The sequence below is a fragment of the Balaenoptera musculus genome, chromosome 5 (assembly GCF_009873245.2).
Source record: "Balaenoptera musculus isolate JJ_BM4_2016_0621 chromosome 5, mBalMus1.pri.v3, whole genome shotgun sequence".
Taxonomy (NCBI): domain Eukaryota; kingdom Metazoa; phylum Chordata; class Mammalia; order Artiodactyla; family Balaenopteridae; genus Balaenoptera; species Balaenoptera musculus.
In genome coordinates, this window is record NC_045789.1 from 27,028,379 (window position 1) to 27,052,292 (window position 23,914).

The 23,914-nt window shown below is 34.3% G+C and overlaps 1 protein-coding gene across 2 annotated transcripts in view; it reads right to left on the reverse strand.

Annotated features, from left to right (window-relative positions):
* ANAPC10 (anaphase promoting complex subunit 10) overlaps positions 1-23,914 on the reverse strand; it is a 72,835-nt gene that overhangs the window by 33,087 nt on the left and 15,834 nt on the right. For both annotated transcript variants that reach the window (XM_036853055.1, XM_036853056.1), the window contains exons 3-4: positions 23,181-23,271; positions 11,949-12,069 (exon numbers count right to left, since the gene is read on the reverse strand). In XM_036853055.1, coding sequence (XP_036708950.1) covers positions 11,949-12,069; positions 23,181-23,271 — 212 coding nt within the window. The remainder of the gene's footprint in view (positions 1-11,948; positions 12,070-23,180; positions 23,272-23,914) is intronic.

A 23,914-nucleotide genomic window follows, 5' to 3' on the forward strand; every position in this document is an offset into this window, starting at 1 on the left:
TAAGAATCCACCTTCCAATGCAGAGGACTTGGGTTCAATTCCTGGTAGGGGAACTAAGATCCCACATGCCACAGGTCAACTAAGCCCACACACTGCAACTACTGAGCCCGCGCGCTCTAGAGCCTGCACGCCACAACTAGAGAGCCCATGTGTCGCAACTACTGAGCCCGCACTCTGGAGCCCGTGCGCCACAACTAGAGAGAAGCCCGCACGCCACAACGAAGAGCCCTCACACCACAACGAAAGATCCCGTGTGCCACAGCTAAGACCCAATGCAGCCAAATTAATTAATTAATTAATTATTTTAAAAAAACATAAAAAACAGGATCTCAAAGGATGATGTACTCTGCGTGAAAAACTTAATTTACTCTCAAGGCACTATCTACCATTAAATACTCACAGAGTACCTTTTCCTCAACTTCAGAGGAGTTTACCAAATCTGAATACTTAGGTTACCTCATACAAAACTGAAATACAGTAAGCTAAAGAATATAAGACTATTTTAACTGGGATTCTTTAAGAATTAGAGTAAAAACACTATTTAGTCTAAACATTTTACAGAGTTAGAATCTATGTACTTTCAAAGTTGCTTTCTAAATACAGATAAGTAGATACACTAATATACTAAAATAGAATTTTAGTAATTACTGGCTCTAAGTCTCTTTTATAATTATTTTACTGATTTCTATTATAAAATTAGAGATGTTTTCCTACAGAAAAAAATCAGGGTACTTATTATTATGAAATTTCATTTGCTTATTTAGCAAGTATGTTATTTCAGGGAAGAAGTAGGGAAAACAGGAGTTGTCAGTTTGTTATAATCATTATTTTATATGAGTCAATGTGCCAGTTAAACCCTAAAAAAACTGCTTACCCTCAGTGGTGGGGAGACAGAGAGTATATTACATATTTTCTTTTCTTTTTCTATAAAGACTTTATTTTTTAAAGCAGTTTTTGATTCACAGCAAAATGGAGAGGAAGGTACAGAGATTTCCCATATACCCCCTGTCTCCACACATGCATAGCTTCCCCATTATCAACATACGCCACCAGAGTGGTACACTTGTTACCGAGGGTGAACCTACAGTGACACGTCATAATCATCTGAAGTCCAAAGTTTACATTTGGGTTCACTCTTGATGTTGTACATTCTATGGATTCAGACAAATGTACAATGACATGTACATCATTATATTGACAGTATCACACAGAGTATTTTCACTGCTCTAAAAATCCTCTCTGCTCCATCTATTCATGTTCCCACCACCACCAATTCCTGGCAATACCTAATCTTCTTACTGTCTCCATAGCTTTGCCTCTTCTGGAATGCCACATAGTTAAAATTATACAGTATGCAGCCTTTTAAGATTGGCTTCTTTCACTTAGGAATATGCATTTAAGGTTCCTCCATGTCTTTTCATGACTTGAGAGTTCATTTCTTTTTAATGCTGAATAACATTCTATTGCCATCGTCTAGATGTACTACAGTTTATCCATTCACCTACTGAGGAACGTCTTGGTTGCTTCCAAGTTTCGGCAATTGTGAATAAAACTGCTATAAACATCTGTGTGCAGGATTTTGTGTGGATATAAGTTTCAACTCATTTGAGTAAATATCAAAGCTCATGACTGCTGGATCATATGGTAACAGTATGTTTAGTTTTGTAAGAAACCGCCAAACTGTCTTCCAAAGTCGCTGCACTATCTTGCATTCCCACCAACAATGAATGAGAGTTCCTGTTGCTCCACATCTTCGTGAATACTGGGCACTGTAAGTGTTCTGGATTTTTGCCATTCTACCAAAATGTGTAGTGGTACCTCCTTTTAATGTGCATTTCCCCGATGACAAATTATGTGGAGCATGTTTTCATATGCTTATGTGCCACCTGTATATCTTCTTTGGTGAGGTGTCTGTTAAGATCTTTAGCCTATTTTTTTAAATCAGGTTGTTTGTTTTCTTACTGAGTTTTAAACGTTCTTTATACATTTTGGATAACAGTCCTTTATGAGAAGTGTCTTTTGCAAGTATTTTCTCCCAGTCTGTGGCTTGTCTTCTCATTCTCTTGGTATTATATATTTCAATCTGAGGTATCTGTAACTATGCGATAATTTTGTTCATTTGGTGGCAAAGAATGGGAACCTACAGATTATATAAAACCCAGAATAAGAACTTATAATCTTCATTATTAAAAATAGGCAATAGTAAATTTACACAGCTTCTTAGGAAACACCATATTAATTTAAAACAAGATAAAAGACTTCAGACAATTAAAATTGTTAGACAGCTAATATCTAAACAATTTCCCTACTACTGTCTCAAAGTTATGGTATCACTCAGTCTGATTCTAGATCTTCTTTTCTTATCAGAAGTACCTTGAGGGTCTCCTCTGCCTAGTCCCTCTGTCCTACTTAATTAAGCACCAGAGATCAAGACTAGCTGTAGACCATTTAATTAGCTAATTATCATTCTTAAGCTAATTCAAACTAGACAATTTGTTCTAAAAATGGCACTGAGATAGTTGGACTACTGTTTCTGTTTTCTACCATCAACTGTAATTGCAAATAAAAGAGGAAAGGTCCCCCGCCGCCAAAAAAACCTACAAACCCTTGTATGATGATTTTTCTTGATTCGATTATGAAGGAAAAGGGCCACAGAAGAAAGTATCTATTGGCTTATATTCCCAGAGTTTCTACCCCAATATTCTCACTCTTTTATTCTGAAACTTGGAGATTTTTTTCTTTTTTCCTTAGAAATTTTATTCTCTAAAATACCCTGTTTAAATCTCTTTATAAAATCATTAAGCAAAAGTCATCAGCAAAAAAAGAAAAACAAATATTTATAAACATTATGCCGACAGCATTAGCATTGCAAGTAGCAATCAATTTTCAACAGGATAGATCAAGGGAGTAAACAATTTTTAAATACATTTCAAAAATCAATAGTTAATCTATCCTATCACTCACTAACTAGCTCATTTCCCCAGCTACACACTTCGATTTTTCTGAAAAACTTGAAGAAATGTTTTGGTAACTTGTAATCTAATGTGATTTTTCTTAAAGAAAAAAAATGAAAGGAATACGTATTGTACGTTGATTCCCAGCTAAAGCACTGCCTTGCTGTGTGACATTGGGCAGCTTGCTTCACCTCTTGGGGTCTCATTTGTAAATAATGGCATTGTACTTGATTAGAAGTTGCTAACTAGTGGCCACATCCAGCAGTGGATATACCTTGTTTGCCTAGCATGTTTTTAAAATTGGGAAATTTCATATTCAAATCCAGATTTCTGATTTCTCTTTAAAAATTAAAAGATTGGCAACCCTGCGCCTATATTTCCTGTGGCAAGAAAGGCTGCACTTGAATAGCAGCTGTCCCCCTTTGGATAAGGCATGGATTCTTGGTGTTGCGTTACCTGCCTGTATGCTCAGCATTTGAGATTCTGATGAACTAAATTACCTCTAAAGTTCCTTTCAGTTCTAACGTTCTCATGTTTAGAGTGAGCCACACAGCAAAAGATCCGTTTCACCTCTCTAAGCCTCAGCTTGATTTGAATAAGGGGATGAGAATAACATCTAATTACCACGTGAGCTTTGGAGAGACAAAATGAAATAGTGAGTGGTGACTGCTTAGCACAGTGACATATATGTAGAAAGTACTTAATAAACAGCAGAGGTGACAATAAACACAAATAATGGTGAACACAATAATTCAAAAATGATTCTATGATGGTCAATCCAATCTAAGTCAAAATCGACATGCTGATTCTTCTCTTCTGAATGCAACATTGGTCTCATCAAAAAATCACCTATTTGCCTCTAATTTTTGGAGATTACTAGTTCTTCATTTACCACATGTAAAATAAGAGGCTGAGGAAAAAAATGAAAGTTCTTGAATAGGCTCATCTCAATTCGATGTATTTTTAAATTACGATAAATATTTTCAGCAGGCATTTTTCAGCAAGATATGCTGCAGCTCTTTCAGTTGCAACTACTGTTCTATTCAGGGTCATTTTAGTTGCCAAGAATAAAAATTCACTCAAAAGTTTCTACAGGAAGCGCGGGCTTACCGAAAAGTTTATATATCCATGGGAACCCAGGAGAAAGTAAACAACCAGGTATGAGAAAGGTCAGGAAATGAAGCATGTTGGGGCACCAGCCACTTGTTCCAGCCTATTTTTCTTTCCCCTGGTTGTCTCTGTCTTTACATCCACTCTAGTCATTCTACACCATCCTGCCTCCTCCCATACCTCATACTTTATATTCTTCTAACTTTAAAGCTTCAGTTGGCAAACGCCCTTCACCTTACCCACCCTCTCCAAAACACTATCTTTCTGCATCAAGTCTTGCTGCTAATGTGCCTGTTTCTTGTGAGTCATAGTTCTGAGAGAGGTAAAAAATTAAAAATAGAACTACCATGTGATTCTCCAATCCCACTTCTGGGTTTATACTCCAAAGAACTAAAAGCAGGGTCTCAAAGAGATATTTGCCCACCCATGTTCATAGCAGCTTTATTCACAATAGTTGAGAGGCGGAAGCAACCCGAGAGTCCATTGTCAGATGGATGGATAAACATACAATGGAATATGATTTAGCCTTAAAAAGGAAAGAAATCCTATCACATGCTATAACCTGGATGAACCTTGAAGACATTGCGCTAAGTGAAATAAGCCAGTCATAAAAAGACAAGTACTGCATGAGTTCACTTATATGAGGTATCTAAGTGTAGTCAAACTCAGAGAGAAAGCAGACTGGTGGTTACCAGGGGCTAGGGGAAGGGAAAATGAGGAGGAGTTGTTTAATGGACATAGATTTGCAGTTTTGCAAGATGAAAAAGTTCTGGGGATCTGTTATACAACAATATGAATATACTTAACGCTACTGGACTGGACTGTGTAATGCTACTACACTCAAAAATGTTAAGACAGTAAATCTTATCTTATTTTTTTATCGCAATTAAAATTTAAAAAAAAATTTTCTGAGAGAAGGAATCGATCAGATTTATTCCGATAATCCTTTTGAAGCAAACTACACAAGCAAGGGTCAGTGACAAGCCTATGGACTGACCACTGGTATATTTATTTGACAACTCTTTATTAAATGCCTACTGTTTCCAAACTGTGCTAGGTTCTCAGCCAGATGCCCACCCGTGGCCTGTTTGGCTGGTGATACTAAGTAGGCTTTCCTTATATAACAGGGGTTGATGATCCATCTCATTTTCACATTTGTAAGTAAAGTACCTATTTCTATTGTACTACATCCTGCCATAGGGTTAATAAAGGGTTTTCTAATTGTTTGTTTGTTTTCTTTGCCCTTGGCTGTTACTACTGTCACTCTGCCAAAAAAAAAACCCCAAAACAACAACAACAACAAAAAAGGTGCAGTTCTTCCATAACTGCTGTGAAAGAACACCTGAAAAGAGCAACCATACGGCGCAATGCTCTTGAAAGGAACCTCATCAATTTCATAGTTCCCTTTAAGTATGCATCAGCAGTACAAAACCTTCCAATACAAAGAATTACGAAATGAAACAAGAATACCCATCAGAAACTTCTTACTTGGCACAAATAGTATGATAGGAAAAGTTGGAATTCTTGCTATGAAAGCAAATAACTTAATTAGTCTCAAATCTATAAATTTAGAAACTATCACTCCAAAGAGTGATTAAACTACTTGCAAGAACTGTCTTAGGTCAGAACTGCATTAAATAAATTGCCTATTACAACATGTCACACAGGCTTAGGAAGGAAACTTTTCAGTCCCTATCTAACTGGATTCCTGACCATTATCAGCTTCTGTGACATCATATTCTCTTGATTTTTTTTCCTCATCGCTGGCAGTTCCTCTCAGCTTTTTTCATTGGATGATCTTTTTCTATCCTTGAATATTGGCATTTCCACAGTTCCAGCCCTGGTACTCTTCTTTCCAACTATACACACTCCCTGAATGAAATCAAAACTCACACCAGAGCTTCTACTTACACATGGATGATTCCCAAATCTACACCTCTAACCTAGACTTCTTTCCGCAGGTTCAGATCCATATACTTGACTACCCACTGTAAAGTCCCTCCATCTGAAAAGATACCAGAAGTCAGTGGCAAAAAAAAATCTCATTAGCTTAAACTTTCTCTCTATCCCTACCCCCAGTGTTTCTTAACTCTGCATTCCATTTCTGATTAATCGCAACATCCAACCAGTTGCCAGACATGAGAAGAAATCTAGATGCCCCCTCCTACCTACTTGAACCACCTGCCCGCACTCCCAGTAAACCCCAGGTAGCAATCAGTCACAAGTCCTTTTGATTCTACTCCAAACACATCCCTTCCTCTTGAACCCAACTGCCATCACCTTAGTTAAAGCCTCATAATTTGCACCTGGACACTACATACCTGGTCTTTACACTGCTCCAGCCCCATCATTCCCAAGATTTAACTTGATCAATGTTTCCTCATTTAAAGTCTAAACTCCCTAGAATCCTGACGGCAAGCACAATCTGACTTTCGCCTATATATATTCAGTGGAACAATTATATATTTATTCCCTACAAGAATGTACATTCCTTATGTACAGAGGCCATATTACCATCACGGTAAATGTGTTGAATGAATAAACACTTCTCCAGTCTTTCTTGCGGCTTCCTCACACCTACCCAGCTTCCAAGCACACTACATTACTGGCAGTTCTGCCATTATGCCAGGCCCTCATGCTCCCATACCTTTATGTTCACCGTGCCCCCTTTTAGAACACCTCCACTTTATTCTCCACCTGAGTAGGCTTTACATCTATTCTTCAGATTCAGTTGAACCACCACCTCTTTTAGAAAAAAAAATTTTTAACTAATATTCCTAATAGTCCATTGTGTTCCCATACCCCCTGCATGTATTTACTAGACTATATTGTAATTGTTGAGTTATTTGCCTGTCTCTTCCACCAGACTACGAAGTGCTTAAGGGCAGAAACCATGCCTATCTCTGCTGTATCCCCGGTATCTAACACAGTGCCTGGTACTTAGCAGCCCCTAAATAAATATTTACTGAACAAAGCATGAATCTGTCTTATATAGGAATGCCAGGCTTGTCAAAAAAAATCTATAGTCTAAGTTGATGGTCAAACAAAAATCAAGAGATACAAGAACGTTTTTCTCTCTTAAAAATATATATGATACTCTACTGTGTAACATATTTTAGTTTCAAGAGAAAATGTACCCCAAGTGCATAGATACCTCAACTCCATTTTAGAAATAAGTAATGTTTATAATTATGAATATTTTTTTAAATTGCATATGTTACTCTTAGAGAGGGATAAGAGACAATATTTCCAGCCTAAAAATTATGTGTACCTCACCAAAGCATTCTACATTCATTTCAAAGATGTCCTAAAGTTAGCTATAAAAATTAATTTTTAAAAATATTTTCTTTTAAATTGGCTAAATTCAATAAAAACTATTTTTTCCAAAGGCTCAATAAATTAAACACTCTGTCTTATCAAACCAATTTATGTTTGTAGATACTGCCTAAATCATTCTACTTTATAACAAGTTGTTTAAAATAGGCCCCTCATAAGAAAGTAAATATAAGTAGATTTTAAGATCAATGGAGAGAGTCAGAGCGTTTGTCTGCATCTCCTTACTCTACCACACACATTAATGGAATGCAAATTATAATAGTAAATGTTATTTTAACAGAAGAGCTGACTTATTAACCACTTCTGTCAAAGTACCATATATGGACTCCCATAGCCACACTACTGATTTAAGACACAAGGTAGAGAGCCAAAATGCTCACCCACATGGAAGAAAAGGAAAATATCATTACAGCTCTCTTAACATTGAAGACTTGTTTCAAGCCTCCTCTTAAAAAAAAAAAGAATCACTTGGTAACAGCTTGATTATCTGAAGACAAAAACAAGGCTTAATATTCACTTCAGTGCTCAATCTTGTGCTCCATCAATATTTTATCCTTTTGTGGCTACAAATTTTAGAAGCAAAATGCTAACAATGAACCAAAGGACAACTTCCACATATGCTGAAAACATCTGCTTAACCTTAAGTTACCAAGTTGGTTTTCATAAACTGTATAGAAATAATTTTGAGAGCTGTCGCTATATGTCTAATAAATGATTTTGGTTTTATATTTAAGAATAAAAATTTCTACAACAGTTTTTTAAAAGAGAAATAACTAGTTAGAAAATTAAAAAGGACTTTAAGTTTTCTCGGATTTTAGCTGGAGATGTATTCTAAAATGTTAAAATGGGCACATTTAATATATAGTATTCTTTTGGTTCCTCACTCTAAACAACAAAAAATTTCCTTCACACATATTTTCCCTTCTGAGAGCAAAGGAAAAGAACAACATCAAACTAAAACATAATGCTAAAATACAAATGATTTAAACATTTAAAAAGCAACTATGTCTTTATTCGAAAACATCTCCAAAATAACTTCCTGGACAACATGAACATGATTTCTGGCATAAAAATAACACAACTGAGATGAAATATTTTGGAAAGATAATGACACAGACTCTGAAATGCTAAATTCTCACTTCTATATAGAAATAGTCTCTTGTGCAGAAGCAATAAATTATAAACATCTTAAAAAACGTTCTTAGGTTGTTGGTTTCCCATTTGCATAGGATAGATAACTGTGAAAACAAGAAAGTAGAATGAACAGCGTAAATAAATTCAACTCTGGTGCCAAAAATGTTCTAATTGGCCAAACCCAGGGTCGGTATCTTGCATCCATTAGGCAGAAAAGTCTAAACTTCATTTCTGTTTTAGTTTTAAGTCCCTCCTCAGGTATAAAGGTTAAAATATGCATTCTAGAAGAGTAAAGGAAGGGCCTGATCTTTTTGTAGAGATTTTTCAACAGAGGTAACAAAGATCTAGATATAATATCATGTTTCATAACTGAGATGAAGGGAAACATATGATAGAAAACCAGTAATTTTTGAATAAATAGGGTAACCTATTAGCTTTCCTCACCCTGAACTATAATTTTTTAACAGTTGCTATTTCAAATCAATAATAAAGTTAAAGAAAGTAGGTTTTAGAGTGTTTCAAGTAAACAAATCCATAATTTCTAGTAAAAAGGGAAAACCTATTAAAACACTCCAGTACACACTACACCCTCCAGTGGGCAAGCATCCATGGAAAAATATAAGAAGATTTCGTTGGATTTTCCACTCAGTCAATCAGGCCTATAACTAATAAAATGATGGTTCTAAAAACCTCATAGAAGTTCACACTATTTTAATCTCTCGTCTTAGTATATAAGTTAGAAAAAGCAAAGACTTTTCTATAGTAACAATTTAGATGTTATAGGAGAATAATGTTAGAAAATAAACGCATGATCTGCTTATCTTTCCTTAAAAAACAAAGTGCTATCAGATTCTTAATTTCTTAAACTTATAAAAGAAAAACGGTACACAGAGTAAATCACATATAAAGATGTATAATTAAAGATAAAAGTATTCTTTATACCATGAGCTGCAAAGGCGGCACTAATATTTTAAAGCAAAATCCAAAAATTATGGTTCCTTAGTGAGAACTGTGGCAGAAAAGCAGTAGGTTCATTAAGTTTTTCAGGAAAACAACTTACATTATCACCTGGTAATATTTAGTATTACTGGTCTCATGAGGCTATGTGGTCACTACACACATAGAATAAAATTAAGAGACTACTTAAAAGAGCCCTTATTCTATATGGCTAATGTTTCATGACTTAAATGATATAATAGAAGCAAAGACTAGATTAAAAGTATTCTACAATGGTCCAAATATTTAGTTTCTCTAATTTACAAAATACAAACATATATTTAATACGTAAATTTAATACATAAATCTGATCTAAACCTAGATCAGATATGAAGATGTATAGTTCCCAAAATGAATTAAAGAATTTTTAAATATATATACTCTAGGAAAAACTAGTACAACTAAGACTACTTAAGGTCTTGAACTTATCACTAAGCTTATGAGACCAGCAATTACAGGACAATAGTGACATCTAGTGGACATTACAAATATATACCACACATATCTTGCAACAAAACCTTTTATTTTCTAGTGTTTCACATATTTCAACCTGTCTGGAGAAGTATATGACAAATCTTTAGTTGTAAACCAAAACAAGCTGACTCTGCTCCCTAAAAGCTTCTCAATATGAGTGACCCAATCATGTGATAAATATAAAATGTTTACCAATTAAAGTATAAGAAGTAAATATCTCAGGTCTTTAAGCACTAAGCGCTAATTAAATGTATCAAATACATGACTAAAAGAAGGTCTAGCAACTGGTCCAATATGATTATGATAATAAAAAGAATTTAAAAGATTCTAAATGAAACAAGTGAAAAATGAAAAAAAATTTAAATAAAGAAAATTAAGAGCTGATCTATTTATGAATTTATTCAAGCATGGGAAGAACATATTAACCAGTATAGTCTGTCAGACAAAATAAGAAATGTTTTTAAACTAGAAGAAGATAATCTTATTTATGACCATTTTTCAAAACCAGATTAGTTCTCAAGAAAATTTATAGGATTATTCTTTAAAAGTAAAGGAAGATAACTGGAAGAAAACCAGCTAATCCTCTCAAGAAGTGATGCACTTACCTCAAAGAAGGACAAAAAAACAAACAACAAAAAGTACTTGTGGACAATGTCCTTACTTATTATATGTTCACACATAAGCAGATTTCACAAGAGAACAACACTGCACTTAATGAGAAAGCAATGAAAGTATATGTGATTTTTATTATGCATTTTATCACTAACTCAGGGAAGAAATACAAATATTTAGATCCTAGAGATAGGATCTAAATATAAACACTAAGTCAAATAAGAGTCCAGGCCACAAAGTAACTGGAAGTCTTTCAAAAATCACACATCCTTCCCAGATCTCTCAGAACCACCTAATTTAAAAGATTTTAATGATTATTTGAGCTCAATGATTTTCTGAAAAGAAAAAATGCTCAGGGCCAGAACTTTCCAAGTATACATTTCAAAATCATTGAAGATATCTCTGAAATGTAAATATTTTGGGATTAATAAAATTCAGGTCACAAAAGCACTGTCTTACTGTCTTCAAAAAGTTATCAGAGGATAAATAAATTGTGATATATTCAAACAATGGATTACAACTCAGGAAGCAAAAAGAATGAAGTACTGATACATGCAACAACATAGATGAATCTCAAAAAAATCAGGCTGAGTGAAAGAAGTCTTACATAAAAGTATATCCTGTATGATTTCATTTATATGCTATTCTAGAACAGGCAAAACTGCTCTATGGAATGAATGAATGAATGAATAAACAAAATCACAACAGGAGTTACCTCTAAGGCTAGGATAGAGATGGAGATTGGGAAGGAATATGAGGGAATTTTCTGGGGTAATGGAAATGTTCTAAATTTTGTCAAGAGTTGGGGTTACACAGATGTATGCATTTGTCAAAACTCACCAATAATATACTTAAGATTTATGCAAAATTTATATAAATTTTACCTTAAAAATAAACCTTAAGCAAATATTAATAACTCCAGTTATCATATACCATGCTAAAGCATTTGGGGTGATGTGTATAAATATCTGCAACTTATTTTGAAATGCACATAAAAATTAGATAATGGACAGATTATAATAAAGCCAATATAGCAAAACATTAACAACTGTAGAATCTAGGATATAAGTATGTTGGGGTTCTCTATTTAATTCTTTCATATTTTCTGTATGTCTGAAAATTTCCATAATAAGATGTTGGGAAAAAAATAAAGATGACAATCAGAATTCAAAAGAAAATTAAAAATATAAAAAATTTAAAATATGTTCTCCAAAATATTAACAATTTTCCTCTTATATATTAACATTTTAATCTGTTTAATGTCAAAAGTGACCATCTTCTAAAGAGCAAACATTACAGGACAAAATATTTTAAAAAATTTTAAAGACATACCCGAATTTCCTGAAGATTGTGAAAATTATTTCCTACTCTGACTGAGATCTTGCTTGGAGTATAGCTTTCATCAGATTTGTAGTCCGCATAAATGCATAATGTCTTCACTGTTGTTTTTCTTCTAAAGCAATAAAGTAAAAACAACAAGCTTTTTATCATGTGGAAAGATTATATCCAAAACATGTTATCTTCTGATTTTAAAAGTCATATAGTTTGCTAAAATGAGTATTTGAATCAATAATTTCCATGTTCTTTAATTTTAACAATGATGAAAATGAAGAACATGTGAAAAAACAGATACACATGTTATACTTTTACAGACATCTCTTACCTAGAACATAGTCAAGAAACAGATGTAAGCAAAGAAGAAAAAGTTAAGCCAAAATAGGCACCTTAGACCGCAAACAAGCATTAAGAGTTTTCAGTTCTCCTCGTTTGTATTTTAGACAAAGAAATTATTCTAACAAGCTTGTTTTTCTTTACTAGTTAGTAGTTAATTACTTAATTTCCTATGTTAATACTTGAAAATAACTAGCTAAGTGAGAAACTAATTCTAGCAAAAAGAAAAATGTTTAAAAAAACAGAAACAGAAAGTATAATCTTATTACTTAATGCAAGAAATAAAATTCTACTGCTTTTAAAACATACATATCTTAGAAAAATAAGCAAAGAATACATAACAAAAATTGATCTCAGAAAACTGCAAGTGGCCAGAAAACATGAAAATATGTTCAATCTCCAATAATCAAAGAAAGAGAAATTAAAACATACATAGACATTAGTCTTTTATCATATTGGGAAATATGAAAATAACTGATAATACCCAAATTTGATTAGAAAAAGGTACTTTCATAGCCATTTAGTAGGTACAAAGCCTTTGACTCACAAATTCAACTACTAAGAATGCATTAAAAGACAATAATAACACAATTACTCTAAAGCAGATGAAGAGAAATCTTTATTGTTCTGCAGTTAAATTACTGAAAAATTATAAACAACCTAAATATCATCTCAGTACAGAATTAAACAGATTACAATATACCCAATTTAATGAAGTACTACACAACTATTTAAGATACACATAGATATGTAGTTACAGTAGGGAAATAAAGCAGATTACAAAACAGAATATAAAAAAGGATCGCATTTTGGGAAAAACAAAAAAATTTTTTAAGTCATATAAACCTACGTATGTATAGAAAAAGGCCTAGATAGTATCATACAAAAATAGTAAAAGTAACTATTTTGATGCTGTGAAACTTATTTTCTTCTTTATGATTTCTATATTTTCTGATTAATGTTTTAAAATAAGCATGTATTATTGTGGTCATTAGGGGGAAAAAACGGACAATTTAAATATCAACCAAAAAAACCAGAAAGAAGTCTACTTAAACGTGCTTTAAAAGTTAAGATCTGATATAAACTGGCACTCACTTAATAACGAGCTCCTTGAACAGAAGTAGCCTGTGTCAAAAGTCAGTCTATAAAAACAGCAGGGGATCTATAGCTCTTAGTGAGGGGACCAAACTTCTATAGCTCAAGCTTTTCACCAGAAAGGAATAGGGAAAGTTAAGGACTTTTCCTCAAATAATAAAGACAGATCAAGACGTAAAATGCTAAATACTCAGGAATTGCTGACAGGATAAATACCATCACCAGATTTTCAAAAGAGGCCAGCGGTATCAAACTGACATCGTTCTCTGTCTGCTGCGCCAGGAAGGAGACAGGAGGGGAAGCACAAGGAAGAAGCGGAAATTTTGAAGGGCATACAAAAGATCTTTTCCCTGATGCACCAGCCATAAACAGGCAGTGAAAGGTCTTTCTTATCATGGAGAGATCAAAGATCATGAAGATTACCCTTAAGGATTTCTTTCTTTTTTTTTTTAAACAAAAGCAAATCTAAAGGACCAAACTTTTTGCTCAGAATAATTTCATCTCTAAGTTATTAAATTCAGGATAACTTAGTCGCTGAACCTAAAGATAACCAGGGTTAGGTTAGGAAGGCAAAGAATAATAATAACACTAATGATTATAAACACAACAGCAACAGCAGAAATAGCAAGTGAATAAGTGAATACTCTGTGTCTGGCCCAGAAGAAATGCTTTATATGTATTATCTCATTGACTCCTTAACCTTGTGATATAGGAACTATTATCACCTCTATTTACTGATTAAAAAAAAAAAGTAACACTCAGGTTAATAACTGGCTTAAGGTCACAAAGCTAGTAGGTGGGCAGTGTTGTAGTTTACGCATGTGTCTGCCTGCCTCATATGATCTTAACTACTATCACCTTCCTATTAATTAATTGTACTTAGCTTATCCAGCATTGTCATTGACACCATTTAACAGTAACATGTAGATGTTTATAATTCTTTAAATTTGAGCTACATCATGGTTTCTTACCCTCGGGTCTATGTAGCCCCAGAAATCTTATGTATAACTTATGCTATATATGTAGTTTCATTAGATTTGCAAAGGAAACAGTGACCTCCCATAAAGTTAAAACTGTTACTCCATAAAGCCTTTTAAAATTACTTATAAATTTTATCTCGTGGTAAATTTTAAAAATACTATTGCTTAGAAAATCATGCTGCTTGTCCAGTGGCAATGCATGTGGGAAGGAAGCACATACATTGTGCTACAGGACTTTCCCTCCCACCCTAAACAACTAGAATACCAGACAACATATATGAAACAATCGCCTGCAGACACTGAATGACAAGACGCAAAGGCCTGTAAGTCCTGAGAGAAAGGAAACGAATGAGGTGAGCCCTATGAATAACTGGGCTTTCTGACTGATGGCAATTTCCCAACTGCTATGCAGGGAGAGAAAAGCCTAAAAGAATCTTGCAGTCTCACTGAACTGAGGAAGGAGCTATACTGAGAAAAAACTCCAAAAATCTGCCTGGAGTCCCCTTGAGTCTTTGAACACCAATCTACACAGGCATAGATAGGGTGAAACTCCACAAAGACATGCAAAGAACAGTTGCTGGGGGAAGAACAATTACTGAGAAACAGTAAGCCAAACAATTCCCAGAGCTTGCACAGAGTAAGCAAACATTAGAGTTCCCAATAACCAAAGTGGAGAATCCAAATAGCTCCTCAAATGTCTAGGACATTCATTTGAGATCCCAGAAGGATCAAGCCTTTGTATTCCATGAGGCTAATCTTGCCCAAGAGAAGTGATCTTAAAGAGTGGTCTGGGGATCTATGGGGGATCTGTAGGGGATTTCAAGATCCTTTCAGGGCATCAACAAGGTCACAACTATTTTCCTAATAACACTAAGATGTTACTTGCCTTTTTCAGAATCATTCTTTTATGAGTATACAGTGGAGTTTTCCAGATGTGATCTGACACGGGATACTGTAAAAGATTTAATGAAGAAGCATATGTGTGACTCCAGCTGTCTCCTCTGAAGCCAGACACTAAAGAGATTCACAAAAAAAGTAAAACAATAACACTCTTCTCACTATTTTTTGTTTCGGAAGAGACAGTTATTTTTCATCTAAAAATGTTATTTATGTTAACATAATAGGTTAATTATTTAACTTTAGATGAATATATAGATACTTTAAAATTCCTCAGCTATAATTTCCAATATGGTAAGTACTGAGAGGATATAAAAAAATAAACAGAAGATCTTTGGAGACCTCAATTAAAGTTTAAAGTGGTACTGAAACCAAAAAAAATTGGAGGCTTGCTGCCCTTGAGCAGGGATCAGCAAACCACAGCTCAGAGGGCAAATGTGACTGACCACGTATTTCTGTAAAAAAAGTAATATTGAAGCAAAGCAACAGGCATTCACTTACATACTGTCCATAGCTGCCCTTGCACTACAACAGCAAAGCTGAGCAGTTGCCACAGCTTAAAACATAGTTTGCGAGGCCTAAAATATTTACTATCTACTCCATTACAAAAAGTTTGCTGACTTCCACCCTAGAGTAAAAGGTACTCTAGACCACAGTAAAGGGACTTAAAATGAAGCCTCAAAAAGATCAAGTTGATTCTTAAGAACTTACCTACCTGCCAGAACAAAGTCTAATCGTCTTTAAAAAACAAAATCCAACACTCAACATGGTAAAATTTACTATACCCGGCATCTAATCAAAAATTACTACAAAGAATCAGAAAAATATGACCCATAATGAGGAAAAATCAGTCAATTAAGACAGATATAGAAAAGACAGAGATGATGGAATTAAAAAATAATAATTTAAAAAGAGAAAACATAAATATCTACCTATAGGTATATAACAAACCACCTCAAAACTTAGTGGCTTAAAAAAATAATCATTATTTTGTTTATGAATTTGGAATTTGGGCAGGGCCCAGAAGGGAAGGCTCCACACAGCATTGGGTATGGCTATTTGACTTGAGAGGTGAAGGACCTGCTTCCAAGATGGCTCACTAATACGGTGGCAAGCTGGTGATACTTGTCAGCTGGAGCCTAGCTGAGAACTTGGGTTTTGATTCATTTTTTTTATGGGCTTCTCCATTTGATGTGGGTTTTCTCACAGCATGGTAGATGGGTATCAAGGGACAGAATCACATAAATGAGAGAGAACAAGGCAGATTGCCTTTTATGATCAAGCCTTAGAAATAACAGTATCATAACATCCATACTCTATTAGACAAGAAATCCACAAAGGCCTGACCAGTTTCAAGAGGGGAGACATAGATGTCGTCTCTTGATTAAGTAGTACCAAAGCTGAAGAAGAGCATATGCAATAGGAAATAATAATGTGAACATACTGGAAAACATTGTCTCGCTTCCCTGGAAATCAGGGGGTGGAACTGAAAGTTCCAACCTGCTAATCACATGGCTAGTTCTCCCCACAACCAGCCCCCACCCTTGAGTAGAATCCGAAAGTCACCTTCCCTAAAGTGTTTTCAAGAGCCTGAGAGCAAGAAGTCAAATATGATCCCATTGCTCTTAAAATTCAGGAAATTCTAAGGGTTCAGGGAGCTGTGAGCCAGGAACTATGAACGAAGACCAACTATATATGAGACATCTGAATAACCATGTATTCTTCTTATAAATCACAATAGTGTAATAACTGAATACTAGTAACAACTTTGGGCCAATAAATTAGATAATTTTGATAAAATGGACAAGTTCTTTGAAAAAAACAAATTATCAAAACTGATTCAATAAAATAGATAATCAGCAAGGATCTACTGTATAGCACAGGGAACTCTACTCAGTACTCTGTAATAACCTATATGGGAAAAGAATCTGAAAAAGAATGGCTATATATATATTTATAACTGAATCACTTAACTGTACACCTGAAACTAACACAACATTGTAAATCAACTATACCCCAATATAAAATAAAAATTAAATTAAAAAAATAAAAAATAAAAATATCTGCTGACAACTGAGGCATAAAAAAACTGTATTTTTCTTGGGGGAGAAATGACTCAATGAATATGGGAGAAAAATTGGTAATGAAAGAGAAAATCTGTGCTATGGCAAAAAAAAAAACTGATTCAAGAATAGAAAATCAATTAAAGAAATAAGATGTTGTATGTTTAATTAAAAAACCCAACAACTTCACACAAAGAAAACTCTGGGAACAGATAGCTTCAATGGTGAATTTTATCAAATATCTAAGCAAGAAATAATAGTGATTCCATATGAATCCTTTTAGACTAAAAAAAAACAATAGAAAAGATGAATGAAACTAAAAACTGGTTCTTTGAAAAGATGAACTAAATTGATAAACCTTTAGCCAGACTCATCAAGAAAAAAAGGGAGAGGGCCCAAATCAATAAAATCAGAAATGAAAAAGGAAAAGTTACAACTGACACCACAAAATACAAAGAATCATAAGAGACTACTACTACAAGCAACTATACACCAATAAAATGGACAACCTAGAAGAAATGAACAAATTCTTAGAAAGGTACAATCTCCCAAGACTGAACCAAGAAGAAATAGAAAATATGAACAGACCAATTACCAGTACTGAAATTGAATCAGTAATTTAAAAACTCCCAACAAGCAAAAGTCTAGGACCAGATGGCTGCATACGTGAATTCTACCAAACATCTGGAGAAGAGTTAACACTTACCTTTCTGAAACTATTCCAAAAAATTGCAGAGGAAGGAATACTTCCAAACTCATTCTATGAGGATACCATCACTCTGATACCAAAACTGGACAAAGATACCACAATAAAGGAAAATTACAGGCCAATATCACTGATGAACATAGATGCAAAAATCCTCAACAAAATACTAGCAAAGAGAATCCAACAATACATTAAAAGGATCATACACCATGATCAAGTGGGATTTATCTCAGGGATGCAAGGATATTTCAATATCCACAAATTAATGTAATACACCACATTAATGAATTGAACAATAAAAACCATATGATCATCTTAATAGATGCCAAAAAGCTTTTGATAAAATTCAACAACCATTTATGATAAAAACTCCTCAGAAAGTGGGCATAGCGGGAACATACCTCAATGTAATAAAGGTCATATATGATAAACCCACAGCTAACATCCTACTCAATGGTAAAAAGCTAAAAGCTTTTAAGATCAGGAACAAGACAAGGATGCCCACTCTCACCACCTTTATTCAACATAGTTTTGGAAGTCCTGGCCACAGCAATCAGAGAAGAAAAAGAAATAAAAGGAATACAAATTGGAAAAGAAGAAGTAAAATTGTCACTGTTTGCAGATGACATGATGCTATATATAGAAAATCCCACAGACACTACCAGAAAACTACTAGGGCTAATCAATGAATTCAGTAAAGTTGCTGGATACCAAATTAATACACAGAAATCTCTTGCATTCCTATACACTAACAACAAAAGATCAGAAAGAGAAATTAAGGAAACAATTCCATTTACCATCGCATTAAAAAGAATAAAATACCTAGGAATAAACCTACCTAAGGAGGCAAAAGACCTATACTCCAAAAACTATAAGATGCTAATGAAAGAAACTGAAGACAACACAAACAGATGGAAAGATATCTTGTATTGTAAGAATCAATATTGTTAAAACTACCATACTACCCAAGGCAATCTACAGATCCAGTGCAATCCCTATCAAATTACCAATGGCATTTTTTACAGAACTGGAACAAAAAACTTTAAAACATGCATGGAAACACAAAAGACCCCGAATAGACAAAACAATCTTGAGAAAGAAGAATGGAGCTGGAGGAATCACACTCTCTGACTTCACACTATACTACAAAGCTACAGTCATCAAAATAGTATGGTACTGGCACAAAAATCGACATATAGATCAATGGAACAGGATAGAAAGCCCAGAAATAAACCCATGCACTTATGGTCAATTAATCTGCGACAAAGGAGGCAAGAATATACAATGGAGAAAAGATAAGTGGTGCTGGGAAAACTGGACAGTTACATGTAAAAGAATGAAACTAGACTATTCTCTAACACCATATACAAAAATAAACTCAAAATGGATTAAAGACTTAAATGTAAGACCAGATACTGTACAACTCCTAGAGGAAAACATAGGCAGAACACTCTTTGACATACATCGCAGCAAGATTTTTTTGGATCCATCTCCTTGAGTAATGGAAATAAAAACAAAAATAAACAAAAGGGACCTAATTAAACTTAAAAGCTTTTGCACAGCAAAGGAAACCATGTAAAAAATGAAAAGACAACCTACAGACTGGGAGAAAACATTTGCAAATGATGCTACCAACAAGGGATTAACTTCCAAAATATACAAACAGTTCATATGGCTTAATATCAAAAAAAAACAACAACCCAATCAAAAAATGAGCATAAGACCTAAACAGATATTTCTCCAAAGAAGACACACAGATACCCAACAGGCACATGAAAAGATCCTCAATATCGCTAATTATTAGAGAAACGCAAATCAAAACTACAATAAGGTATCACCTTATACCAGTTGGAATGGCCATATTTAGAAAAATCTACAAATAATAAATGCTGGAGAGGGTGTGTAGGAAAAGGAACCCTCCTATGCGGTTGGTGGGAATGTAAATTGGTGCAGCCACTATGGAAAACAGTATGGAGGTTCCTTAAAGAGCTAAAAATAGAGTTACCATATGATCCAGCGATCTCACTTCTGGGCATATATCTGGAGAAAACTGTAATTCAAAAAGATACATTCATCCTAATGTTCATTGCAGCACTATTTACAATAGCCAAGACATGGAAGCCACCTAAATATCTAAAGACAGATGAATGGATAAAGAAGATGTGGTATATATACACAATGGAAAATTAGTCAGCCATAAAGAAGAATGAAATAGGGCTTCCCTGGTGGCGCAGTGGTTGAGAATCTGCCTGCCAAGGCAGGGGACACGGGTTCGAGCCCTGGTCTGGGAAGATCCCACATGCCGCGGAGCAACTAGGCCCGTGAGCCACAATTACTGAGCCTGTGCGTCTGGAGCCTGTGCTCCGCAACAAGAGAGGCCGCGATAACGAGAGGCCCGCGCACCGCGATGAAGAGTGGCCCCCACTTGCCGCAACTAGAGAAAGCCCTCACACAGAAACGAAGACCCAACACAGACATAAATAAATAAATAAATAAACCCAAAGTTAAAAAAAAAAAAGAATGAAATAATGCCATTTACAGCAACATGGATAAGACCTAGAGATTATTATATTAAGGGAAGTAAGTCAGACAAAGATCATATGATATCACTTATATGTGGAATCTTAAAAATGATATAAATGAACTTATTTACAAAACAAATAGACTTACCGACATAGAAAACAAACTTATGGTTACCAGAGGGGATAGTGGCGTGGGGGGGAGGGGAGGGCAGATATATTAGGAGTTTGGGATTAACATATATACACTACTATGTATAAAATAGATAAACAAGGACCTACAGTTTAACACAGAGTATATTCAATGTCTTGTAATAACCTATAATGGAAAATAATCTGAAAAAGTATATATATATATATATATATATATATATATATATATATATATGTATGTATGTAAAACCGAATCACTTTGCTGTACACCTGAAGCTAACACAACATTGTAAATTAACTATACTTCAATTTTTAAAAAATAGTTAAAAAAAAAAGAAAAAGAAAAATAGAGGCAGAAACATTTCCCAACTCATTTTATCAGGCCAATATTACCCAGTAACAAAATCAGACTCAGATGCTATAATAAATGAAAATGATAAACTAATATCCCTCAAGAATATAAACATAAAATTTTTCAACAAAATTTTAGTAACTCAAAACCAGTAACTTCTAAAAAAGGATTTAAAAACTAAACAAGGATATATGACAACAAAGGCATAAAAAATAGACAAAATGAGTTCATCAAAATTAAGCACTTTTATAAAAAGACAATCCACAGAATGGGAGAAAATATTTGGAAATCATATATCTGATAAGGGACTAATATCCAAAATATATACAGGACTCCTAAAAATCAACAAAAAACCAAAACACCCAATTCAAAAATGGGCAAAGGACTTAGTCATTTCTCCAAAAAAGATATCAAATGGCCAACAAGCCCATGAAAAGAGGCTCAACATCACTAATCGTTAGAGAAATGCAAATCAAAACCATGAGATACCACTTCACACCCATTACAATGGCTATTATCAAAAAATAGAAAACAAGTGTTGGTATGGATGTGGAAAAATCAGAACTCTTGTATATTGCTGTTCGGGATGTAAAATGGTGCAGCTGCTGTGGAAAACAGTATGGTGGTATTTTGAAAAATTAAACATAGAATCACCATTTGATCCAGCAATTCTACTTCTGGGTATATGTGCAAAAGAACTGAAAGCCAGGACTCAGATAGATATTTGTCCATCATGTTCATAGCAGCATTAGTCACAATAGCCATAAGATGGAAACAATCCAAATGTCCATTGATAATAAACAAAATGTGCTATATACATACAATGGAATATTATTCAGACTTAAAAAGGAATGAAATTCTGATGTATGCTACAACATGGCTGGACCATGAAAACATTATGCTAAGTTAAGCTAGAGACAAAAGGACAAATATTTTATGATTCAACTTATATGAGATACCGAGAGCAAGTTATAAGAGATTTATCTAAATCTCTGCTTCTAAGACTACAAAATAAAGATAAAAATAGCTGTAAAGGTTAAATGAAATAAATAGGGAAGGCATTTAGCAAAATATCTGGTATTTAAAGTCTTTAAAAAAATATTAGCTGTTATCTTCATTTCTGGTGTATACATATTTAATACCCTAGGACAGGAATTGGCATACTACAGCCAACTGGCTGAAACCTGCCCACCACCTACATTTGTAAGATAAAGTTTAATTAGAACAGCTAAATTCAGTCATTATGCATTGCCTACAGCTGCTTTCATGCTATAATGACATTAATGAGTAGCTGCAACAGAGACCAGCTAGCACACAAGGCCTAAAATATTTACTATTGGGCTTTTTCATAAGAAATGTGCTGATCTGTATCCTAGGACAATAAAAACAAACTAGAAATACAATGCTACAGAATGTTAAAATAGATGGTGTAAATGGGGCAAGATAAGCAAGTTAACTGGTTTCCATCTGTCAATAAATTCAAAGCAAACGACAAACATATGGCTGTTTTCCATTTCCCCCCAAAAGTAAGCATTTCAAAACTGAAAGTGTCCTTAGAGGTAATAAGTTAGAATAAATTTTTTATCATCACTCCTGGTGTACTTAACGCAATGCATTAAGGCATTGCATTGGGTGATAAGCAAAGCATACTTTTCTGAAATAAATCATATTGAAAAGTATATATGAGAAATATCTACATAAAAGGAACTGTGTAAAGTACCACAAAGAATTCATAAAGGAAACAACAAGGTCCTACTGTATAGCACAGAGAACTGTATTCAATATCCTATGATAAACCATAATGGAAAAGAATATTTTAAAAAAAGAATGTATATATATGTATAACTGAATCACTTTGCTGTCCAACAGAAATTAACATAACATTGTAAATCAAGTACACTTCAATAAAAAAATGTTGATTAAATAAAAGAATTCATAAAGGATAAGACAATAAACTTAAAACACTTATAATCTAGTTGAGTCGAAAGGTAATCTCTAAGGCTTATAAAAAGCAGAGTTAAGTGCACTTCAATATAATTTCTATATTTCTTTAAATTTTATGTAAATAAAATCAATTTCTTTGTCTACTTATAACCTATACAAATTGAAAAATTCAAAAATGTATTACCTGAATTGGATGTTCACTAAATGAGGCTGGGAGCCATCTGACTGCCAATAAGTTTCTAGATTGTCATCTCGTAATTGATCCACTCCAAATCCTGAAAACACCACAAGTGACAATAAATTCTCACGATAAAGAAAGAGCCATATATTCAAAATACAAAATTACCACATATATTTGTCCAGAAAGTTTGATAAAGAGGATAGTGAGTACTGTGAAATTCAAATTAACCAAAATTCTTCAATCCTCTTAACCAGACCTCACTTCTCAGAAGCATAAAAAATTAATAAACAGAAATCTCAATTAAATAGATTTGGGAGACCAGAAGGGGAAGTTCTCATACCCTGTGACCATAACAGAGCCCGAGAAGAAGAAGAAAGTCTCCTTTCTTGGCAAGGACTCAGCCAATGAAAAGCCACGGCCTCTCTGTTTACTATAGCCCTCCCAACTTCCTTTTCCTCTCTGTAAAAGCGTGCTACTTCCCTTCAGTGTGGAAACTTGCACTTGGCTTGCCATGGTTGCAGACTCTGAATTGCAATTCTCTGCTGATCCTAAGTAAACCCATCTTTGCTGGAAAAATATCTAGCAGACTATTTATTTCAGATCAACATGTTGGTGGCCTCTACGAGGACCAGGGAAGACCCCCAGTGGTTCCAAGGCTGGTAAGCAAACAGGTGCAGTACCCACCATTGAACCCACTGTCACTCACTGCTTTCTCACTGACCCTGCAGTTTGAAAGT